This window comes from Belonocnema kinseyi, chromosome 1 (genome assembly GCF_010883055.1).
Source record: "Belonocnema kinseyi isolate 2016_QV_RU_SX_M_011 chromosome 1, B_treatae_v1, whole genome shotgun sequence".
NCBI lineage: Eukaryota > Metazoa > Arthropoda > Insecta > Hymenoptera > Cynipidae > Belonocnema > Belonocnema kinseyi.
The window spans coordinates 8,067,229-8,078,048 of NC_046657.1; the positions used below are offsets into that span (position 1 = coordinate 8,067,229).

At 24.1% G+C, this 10,820-nt stretch overlaps 2 protein-coding genes across 2 annotated transcripts in view; one reads left to right on the forward strand and one right to left on the reverse strand.

The window, feature by feature from the left end:
* The window catches only part of LOC117176668 (WD repeat-containing and planar cell polarity effector protein fritz), a 73,196-nt gene that overhangs the window by 43,778 nt on the left and 18,598 nt on the right, over positions 1-10,820 (reverse strand). The window contains exons 6-7 of the mRNA XM_033366922.1: positions 6,408-6,522; positions 823-1,032 (exon numbers count right to left, since the gene is read on the reverse strand). Coding sequence (XP_033222813.1) covers positions 823-1,032; positions 6,408-6,522 — 325 coding nt within the window. The remainder of the gene's footprint in view (positions 1-822; positions 1,033-6,407; positions 6,523-10,820) is intronic.
* Positions 8,727-10,820, forward strand: part of LOC117172599 — an 8,741-nt gene continuing 6,647 nt past the window's right edge. The window contains exon 1 of the mRNA XM_033360690.1: positions 8,727-9,041. Within this exon, the coding sequence (XP_033216581.1) occupies positions 8,850-9,041 (192 nt within the window). The 5' untranslated portion in view covers positions 8,727-8,849. The remainder of the gene's footprint in view (positions 9,042-10,820) is intronic.

Genomic DNA, 10,820 nt, shown 5'->3' on the forward strand with positions numbered 1-10,820 from the left:
TTTCCAAACTTGAAAGAATGGCTCGGTGGACAGAGATTTCCAGACAACGAAGACGTCATTGCCTCTGTAAGTGCTTATTTTGAGGAACTTCCGAAAACGCACCTTTTTGAAGGATTAAAAAAACTTGAAAAGCGATTGACCAAGTGTATAGAGCTCCAAGGAGATTATGTTGAAAAATAAAAGAAAAATTTACCCAAAAAAAATTGTTTTTATACTTCATTCTAAGGACTTATTGAACTACCCTCGTAATTAATTAATCAGTTCACAAAATAAAAAGCATGAAACAATTATTTTCATCGAAACATTCAATTAATGTGAAGAAAGTATGAAGAAAATGATCAGCTGATAATGAATTAAATAGTTCACAAAATAAAAAGCCTCAAATAATTTTTTTTTCACTGAAATAATAAATTTATTTTTACTTTATATATATTTTCAACTTCCTTCCTGAAAATTTTAGTTATTAATAACCTTTAATACTTGTTTTTGTAAAAAATAAAACACATGTACATGTTATTTTGAAAATTTAATTCATATAATCATTTCAAAACATCAACATTTCGAAAAACTATATAATTGGATATAAATAAGTTTTTATTAAAAGGTTTATATCCTATATAAATGAATTCAATCTTCATGTAATCAAATATCGTAAAAAAATTAATCAGCTAATAATAAGTAATTAATCTGTTCATAAAATAAAAGGCGTTAAAAGCTGAAAATATTCTCGAGAGTGTTTTCTCAACATAAATTTCATGGGCACTTAAAAACTCTAACTGGAACTAACAATACAAAATATTTAAAAAATGAAATTTTACTTACAAAAGCTGCTTTAACGGTGTTACTGGTGCCTTTGGATTGATCATGTAACGTCATAGAACCATCAATGCAACAAAGTAACAACATTTCCTGATTCGGGGAAAATTTTACACAACTTGTGTGAGTTGGTAGTGGAACTGAAACTACAGCGATCCGTTGCAATTTGTCTTGTTGAGAAACTTCGTAGGTTCGCCATTCGATCGTAACTTCACCCTATTTATAATTAAAATCGTATTATGTAACTTTGTTATGTAATTTGTTACAAAAACATGTTACATTAGAGTTATATACCATTCTTATATCATTCATTAATTTCTGATCTTAGATTTTGCCGATCAGTGGAGAAATAATTTTCTGGAGAAAGGAAAAAAAATCTGCCACGGCCCGGATTTGAACCAAGAACGCCACTATTTCCGAGTGGAGCATTAACTGTTGCTGTGGCCTTGGTGGCGTAAATCAGTAATCGGCAAAATCTAACATCGGATATTTATTAACCCTCTCATCCAAGTACGGGTCTATTATACCCGGACGATATTTTAGGCTCGCTATATAGTTGTTTCAGTTTTGCAAAAATATCTATAGTAATATGTCGAATTCATCGTACTAAGTTTAGAGTATTCATTTTTGTGAGATTTTTAGCAATAAATTAAAAATAGAAAAATGCCGATGCGTTAATTAGAACCACAGATCAATACACTATTCTTATATCATTGTTACATAACGGATATGTACTATTGTTAGAGAACCGACGCCTAGGCTACCGAAACTTCAATTATACCGAGTAAATTCCAGTAAATTCAATATTAATGACACCATTTTTTTATTTACTTAATTTGTGTGCATAATAGAATTGATAATACATTTTAATTTATTAATGCAACATTTTCAGTTTAAATCTTAACTGACACAACTCTTTTTTTATTACGTAAATGGCACAGCGGGTGTTTTTCACCCCACGTGTACAAACGTGTCTCGCGCAACCGGTATTGAATATTTTTGCACAAAAAAAATGTAATTTAGTTTAAGATATGTTTTTTGAAAAGAAATCGGTTTTATAGACATTAGTTTAAGTTTGTTTAAAAAATGTTCGAAAAAAGTGAGTTTTTTTACCTAAAAATTCATAACTCACGTAATTTTTAATATTTTTACCTGAAAATTTAGGGTTATACTCTTGAGATACTATACTTTGAGAAAAAATGTACTGCATTACTGATGCTTCCAAAAAGGTATTTAATTTGCAATATGAAAACTCGATTTTATGGCGATTTATGTGCATTTATTTGATTGTAAGCGTGCAAAATAATGAAGAAAAATTTATTTCACTTTAGATGATAAACTTACGTTGGAAACTGAACGAAAATCACTAATATCAATGGCAAAATTTGTTGTTGAAAATCACTTTCTTGCTCGCTGACGGCACAACGGGTAATAAATACCCCACAGTTTTTAAAGGTCCGCTTTAAGCGGGTGCTCAACGTATGCTGACGTTTCCCGCTCTATACTAATCCACTCTACCTTTAGTTAGTGATGTCAATTACTGGTAAAAATCGACAGCTGGTCCATTTTCTCGAATTTAGTACGGTTAATTCGAGCTCAAAAATTTGTTGGGGTATTGTTTACCCATAGTTCCAGTTAAGGGTTAAATAATTATTCTTTAACCAAGAACAAGGGAGTTTTCAAAAAAATAGTTAAATTTTCAATGACACTGATAAATCTTTGATAAAAAAATTAATTCTCAACAAAAAGTGCAATAGTTGATATTTTAATTAAAAAAAAAAAAACTGTTAAAATAAACTAAAATTACGAATTTTCAACAAAAACGGTGGATTTTAAATCATGAGAGATTTTTTAATCCATAAAGAAAAAAAGTCTCGACCAAAGTGTTGCATTTTTAAGTCACAAGGACGAATGTTGAAGAAAAGGAGTTGAATTTAGAACCCAAGAATATGCATTTCCAACGAAATAGTTCATTTTTCCACCAAAACCTTAAGTTTCTACCAAGAGGATTGAATGTCTATAAAAAAAATTCAACCAAAAATTGAGTTTAATTTTTAGTTAAAAAAAATAAATTGTCAACTCAAAAACTAATTATCAACTAAAGAAATAAATTTTCAACCAGAGGTTCATTTTCTACCAAAAGAAGAATATTTTAAAAATAAAATACAAGAATTGTGAACCAAATATTTTGCTTTTTAATGACACTTTCAACTTGATAGTTGAATTTTCATTCGAAAAGGTTAGTTTGCTAACAAGAAAAGACCAATTTTCAACAAAATAGATGAATTTTAAACTAAAAAAGATAAATTTTTTACAAAAAACTATAATTTAAAGTTCAATTAGAGAAATCATTTCTTAAGCAAATAAAATAAATTACCAACGAAATCGTTAAATTTTCAACCATACAAATTCAATTTCTAAATAAATAAATTTTGAAACAAAACGCATAATTTTATAGAAACAAAAGACAAGTTTTAAATAAGATCGATGAATTTTCAATTACGAAAGATAAATTTTCAACAAAAGTAGAATATAGTTTAATTTTCAGTTAGAGAAATAAGTTTTTAAGCAAATAAAACCAATTTTGAACGAAATAGTTAAATTTTTAACAGAACAAATTAAATTTCTGTCAAAAAGATTAAATCTCTAGAAAAAAAGTTTCGACAAATAATTTAGATTATTAGTTTAAGAAAATCAATTTTCAACGAAAAAACGAATTTCCAACAAAATAAATTAATTTGCAACGAAAAAAAGAATAATTTTTAACAAAATGCATAAATTTTTAACTAAATATTTTAATTTTTAACTCAATAGTGGAATTTTCAACCAAAAAGATAAATTATTCACCAAGAAGATGAATATTTTACCACAAAAGTCAAAGTTTCAACAAAATGCAGAAATTTTCAAATAAATAGTTGAATTTTCAATGGAAAAAGTTGATTTTGAATTAATTTTCAATTTTAAAAAACTAGTTTTCGAGACAAAAAAAATGAATTTTTAACCAAAAAGATTAATTTCCTACCAAAAAAATAAATTTTTGACAAAATAAATGCTATTTCAATAAAAAAAGTGAATTAGTCATCAGGAAGATTAATTTTACATTAAAGAAGACAAAGTTTCAAGAAAATACAAAACTTTCCTACGAAACAGTTGAATTTTTATCCTTTTATAATTTATCTTCTTTAGTAGAAAATTCAAATATTTGTTTAAAATTTTCTGTATTTTATAGAAATTTTCTCTTTTCTCGTAAAATATTCATATATTTTTTTTTAATTATTAATTTTTGGCAGAAAATTCAACTTTTTGGTTAAAAAGGTATTTCTTTAGTTAAAAACTTAATTATTACCTTGGAAATTTATTTCATTTGCTTAAAAACTTATTTCTCTAACTGAAAATTAAACTATTCTATTTTTTTTTTTTTTTTTTTGATAATTTGCCTTTGTATTTGGTTGAAAATGTATGCATTCTGTTAAAAATGATTCTTTTTGGAATAAAATTAATCTTTTTGGTTGCAATTTCGTTTCTGTGGTTGACACTTATTTTTTGTTATTGAAAATTAATTTTTTTTTAACTGTAAATTGAAATTATTTTGTTGAAAATTTATTTCACTTGTTGAAAAAATTATTTATCTAACTAAAAATTAAAGTATTCTATATTTTTTGAATAATTATCTTTTTTAGAAGAAATTTCAACTGTTTCGTTTGAAATTTCCTTTTTTTTGTAAAAAATGAGCCTTTTCATTTGAAAATTCAACTATTAAATTGAAAAAACAATTAAAAATTAAGATATTAGGTTTAAAATTTATGAATTCGTTACAAATTATTCTTTTATGGAAGAAAATAAGATTTTGATTGAAAATTAATTTTTTTTTAACACAAGCTTAAACTACATTTTTAGTCGAAACTTTTTTTTCATTCACTTGATCTTTTTGGTTGAAATACATCTATTTCGTCGAAAATTTACTTTATTTTTTTTTTGAAACATATTTCTCTAAATAAAAAATAAACTATTATATTTTTGGTTGTAAGTTTACTTTTTTTATTTGAAAATTCAACTGTTTTGTTTAACATTTCTCCTATTTTGGTGGAAAATTAACCTTATTATAAAAAATTCAACTATGTGGTTGAAAATTCCATTACAAATTAAGGTATTAGGTTGAAAATTCATGAACTTGTTACAAATCATTCTTTTTTGAAAGAAAATTAAACTTTTAAATTGAAAAATCATTTCTTTGTTTGAAAATTAGGGTTTTTTTCAATTAAAAATAATTGTTTTAACTCCAACCTTAACTACATTTTTTGCAGCATTTTGTATAGATTTTTAATCTTTTTTGGTTAAAAATTCAACTATTTTGTTATAAAATGCATCTTTTTGGATTTAAATTTACCTTTATTGTCCGAAATTCTTCTTTTTTGCTTGAAAACTCAACTTTTTGAATGATATTATTTCTTTGTTTTTTTGAGATTACTTAAATCCAATTTTTCTAACATTCTTGAGAAAATTCAGAAAGATTTTTGAAATTTTCGGATATGACAAATAAAAAATTTAACAAAAAAGTTAATTTTGAACCAAATAGTGGAACTTTCAAACAAAAAAGATGAATTTTCAACGAAAAATTTAACAGCTAATATTTCATTCTGAAAAGATTTATAATTTAAATAAAAAACAGTTTAATTTATCCAAAAAAAGACAAATTGCCTACGAAATATTTGAATCGTCAAACAAAAAAATTGAAAATAGTTTAATTTTCAGCCAAAAAGTGTTGGTTTTAAAAATTGCAGAAATCTGGTGTAACGTTTTAAAATATTTTAAATATCCCAACATTTTGTTTTAAGGTTTTAGAAAACATTTTAAATTTTTAATTATTTAAAAAAATTTTCTTGCAACGTCTAATTATCTTTTAAAATTATTTAAGTTTTTCCTAAAATTTTGAAAAAAATACTACAAAATTTAAAAAATTGACTTATAATGTTCTAGATTTTTTTGGACAATTTTCGAAATCTTTGGGATGTGTTGAAAATTTTAAAAATATTCCCTTAAAATAAATCGTAAATTAAAAAAAAAAAATCATCAAAAATTATCCTAGAAAGTGCAAGAAATATTATTTTTTGTATGTTTTCAAGACTTCTAAACATCTTTTAAACTTAATCATGTGTTAATATCTTTTTAAATATTTTCTTAAAATTAATTTTCCAGAATAGAAGATCAATACAAATATTTCCTGAAATAAAATTTTTTTTCTTAAAACCTTTAAGAGCCCTTAAAAAGCTTCACGCGTGCATTTACTGCTAGTTGATATTTAAATGTTATTGTTATACAATGGTTACATACATGTTATATAAGGGTTATATATAATTTGTATATAATAGTAAAAACAGTTAATTTATTCGTTTCATAACAGTTATATAACCGTTACGTGATGATTATATGTCATTGTTATATCAGAGTTAGTTCAAAGTTATATACCGCTGTTATATAAATGTTATATAAGAATTATATAATACTGAATGAGTTCCGCAATATGGTTTTATAACATTTATGTAACAAATATATAATATTTTTATAAATAGATTTATAATTCAAAATAGTACCTTTCGAGAAACTTTTTGCTCCACCGAGTGAATTACATTTTCATGAAAAGTATTGAATGTTATACAAAGAGGATCGAACTCCGTCCGCAGATAACATATCAACTCCATTTTTGTCCTGAAAATTGATCCAGTATTTTTATTTCAATTCTCGATTCGTTTTCTTTTCAAACATAAAATTCTTGTACATACTGGCATTAATATTTAATACTATTTACCTAACAGGGTAAAATTCCCGAATTTAAACAATTCATTGTTTCTAAACAAATTTTATTTATTTATTAAAAATAAAATAATCAAATGTTTGTATAAAAAAATTTAATTGTACAAATTCGAGAATTTTCTAGTTTAAATATTTTATAATTCGGCAATTTTTGGTCGGAAATTTTATTATGAGGAAAATTTCTAATTCAGAAATATTGTAAACTGTTTGGAAATTTTCCAATTTAGGAATTATGTCATTCGGGAATTTTATTACCTGGGAAGGGACCAATGCATAATCCCCAAAAATAAAATTCCCAACATTATAATATTGCCAAAATACGCAAATCCCGATTTAGAAAATTCCCAAAAATTCTCGACAAAAAATTTCCACATTATAAAATATCCGAACTAGAAATTTCCCGAATTTGAACAATTGAAAAAATCGTTTCTTAATAAATATGATTTTTTTTTTATTAAAAACAAAATAATGAAATATTTACAAGTCGTTTTTTAATAAATATGATATATTCATCAAAAACAAAATAATCCAATGTTTTTAGTGTTTTTTTTTAATTACAAAAAACGTTCTCAAAAATCGAATTGTTAATTTAAAAAAAGGTTTGCGGTTTTAAAAATTTATTTTTGTATACAATTTGTATACTATTACTGCTATTTTAAATTTTAATTGCAATTTAAAAAACTGTTTATATTTTTTAAAAAATGCTTTGATTAAAATATTAAATAATTTTATTATTTAAAAATAAATAAGATTGGTCAAAAAACAATTTCTTACATTGTTTAAATTCGGAAATTTTATCATTTAAAAATTTTCTAGTTCGGATGTTTTATAATTAGCCAATTTTCTGTCGGAAAATTTTAAATTCGGGATTTTCATATTTCGGCAATTTTATAATTTTGGGAATTTTGTTATTTGGGAGTTTTCCAAATCGGAAATTTTATTTTTCGGGATTTTTTAGTGATCCCATTTCCAAACTAGAAAATTTCTTAATTAAAAAATTTTTTGGTAATAAATATTATTAATTAAAAAATACTTTTGTTAAATATTTTTATTGACATTTCTTTATATTTTTTGGAAAAAAAATTAAAAACAAGTACCCTTCGAACGAAAAAAAAATTTCTTCCTAAATTTTTTCGGATCATAATAATATTTTACAAACAAAATTTGCAGGATTCAGCTTAGCACTAATTTATCTCGGAGTTTCTTATTATTATTTTTCTTTATTTAACAACTCGATTTTTGAGGAAGTTTCTTTTAATTAAAAAAAAATACTGTATTCATATTTTCAAACCAAATTTTTTATCCAGAAATATATTTTCTTCAATTATTGTTATTTTAAATACTAAAAATAATTTAAAAAATGTAAACATTAAACGAAATTTTCTTTGATCAAAATATTTTATTATTTTATTTTTAATAAATAAATAATATCAATTCAAAAAAATGTTTTTCTCATTTTTTAAATTCGGGGATTTTCTATTTTGAATATTTTATAATTTGGCAATATTCTTTATATTACGGTAATTTTATAATTTCAGGAATTTTATTATTCGGAAATTTTACAGTGTCGGAAATCTTGTTTTTCGAGATTTTTCAGTCGATTTCTCGGAGCAACTAAAAAATGCCGAAAAATAAAATTTCCGATATTGTAAAATTCCTGAACAAATAAAATTCCGGATAATTAAATTTCCGAATAATACAACTACCGAATTATACAATTGCCGAATAATAAAATTCACGAATAACAAAGTTTTCACATAACAAAATTCCTGAATGATGAAAATCCCGGGACAACTGACAAATATTTTATAATTCGGCAATTTTCTCTCAGAAAGTTCATTATTCGGGAATTTTCAATTTCTGTAATATTATAAACTGTTCGGAAATTGCATTTTTCGCGAATGTTATGATCAAGGAATTTTCCAATTCGGGAATTTTATTATTAAGAAATTTTATTATTCGACAAGATTACATTTTCGGGAATTTTATACCGTTTTAGAATCTGGAGTTAAAAAATATATTAATAATAGAGGGAAAGCTAAATCATTAATTCCACTATTGCCATAGCAACGAGACAACAAATTTCTAACCATTTATAACCCGAAGGAAGTTTAGGAAAGTTAAAAGCAGTTAAAAGAAAGTTGAAATTATTGGCGAAAAAAGTCAATTTTTATTGTTAATTATTAATGATTAATTAATTAATTGCAAAAAAATAAGAAGCGATGTCGCAAAATTGGAATGGACATTGGGTTGAAGAAAATTACAAACCCTCGAGATTGAGAAATTGGGAGGTTCCCAATTGGCATCCAGAATGGCCTGATAGACACTGTAAAACAACTACTTTTCAATGCGATAATAATGGACATTTATTGGCCCATATCAAAAAGACAAACCGTTCTCGAGAATATTTCAAAGTAAGCCATACAGTTTTAATATATTTCTACGAAATGAAATTTTAATTTAAAATAGGGAGATTAAGTAACGTAAAATTAAAAAAAAAAGTTATATAATGGTTACGTAAATGTTATGTAACTGAAAAATAATAAATGTTATTACTATTACATGGTGTTCACTCAAATCCTGGAAAAAATACGTAGAAATTTTCACGAGTTTATCATAAATAATGTTTTTCTCAGTTTCTAAAGATTCAATTATTATTTTTAATTAAGAAAGGTTTGATAAATTATATTGGATGATTTTCTTCAATATATTATAACCATCGATTAATGAGATAATTAAATAATAATAAAAACATAATTAATAATTTCTTGAATTTGTTCCTGAAGTCCACGAATTTGAATAATAATTCAAATTTTTATTTTATTTTCTTATTACCTGAAAATAATATGAGTACTATATGAAATTCAAATTAAAATGCATCAAGATGATTTTTTAACAAAATATATGAATTATGAACCAAACAGTTGATTTTTGAAATCAAGAAGATAATTTTCAACAAAAAATATAAATTTTCCACCAAATAATTCAATTTTGAACTCAAATGATCAATTTTGAACAAAAAATGGAACAAATTATATTTTCAGTTAAAAAAATTAATTTTTAACCCAGCCGATGAATTTTCAACTAAAAAAGATCAGTTCTCAACTAAAAATAGAATAGTTAAATATTCAGTTTAAAAAATGTTCAACCAAAGTGATGAATTAGACACTGAAATAATAAATCTTCAACTGGAATAGATGAATTTTGAATTAAAAAAAAAAGAAATAAAAAAAGGAGGGTCAATTTTAACCAAGCCTAATTTTATTTCTAACCCAAAAGATGAATTTTTAACTAAAATGAAAAGTAGCTGCATAGTTCAATTTTCCACAACAAAAAAATTAATTTTCAAACAAGAAAATAAAATTTTAAGTTTCAACTCAGAATGGAATAGGTGAATTTTCAGAAAATTAAATTTTCCGACAAAGTAATGAATTGTTAACTGAAACAAAAATCTTTAATTAAAATAGTGGAATCTTCAAATTAAAAAGGTACGTTTTCAACTAAGTAGATACATTTTTATAAAAAAGACCAATTTTCGACAAAATACATGAATTTTTAACTAAAAAAGATAAATTCTCAACCAAAAATCTTATAATTAAATTTTGACAAAAAAAATTAAGGTTGAACCAAAGATAAGAATTTAAAAATGAACTGATGGTACATTTAACTGGAATAGTTAAATTTTAGGTTAAAAATAAGTTAATTTACAACAACTAAAGAACGAATTTTCCCACAAAAAAATTGAATTTTCAACTAAAGTGAGGAATTAGCAACTGAAATATTTGTATTTTTAGTTAAAAAATTAATGTTCAATAAAAAGATTAATTACACAGGCCCACAAAAAAAAAAAAAAAGTGTCTGTGCAATTGACCAGACCTATATATTCTTATGTATTTTTCGACGCTGAATCCGAATTTGCAATAAAAAAGTAGGGTCCAGCTACTTTTTTATGGGGTTTTGCTCGAAAAACCTCATTTTTTACGGTTTTTTCATGGTTTTTTTTAAATAAAAAAAAATAAAGAAAAATTTTATTTTTTTGACTTCAGAATCGAATTCTACAGGAAAAAATACATCGAAAACCATGTTTTGATTTTTTTTTTTTTACAAAAATTTCAACCCACCATACGGCGATGAAAAGGCAGAAAATCACGAAAAGTGAAAATTTGCTTCAAATTTGATTAAAATGACATTAA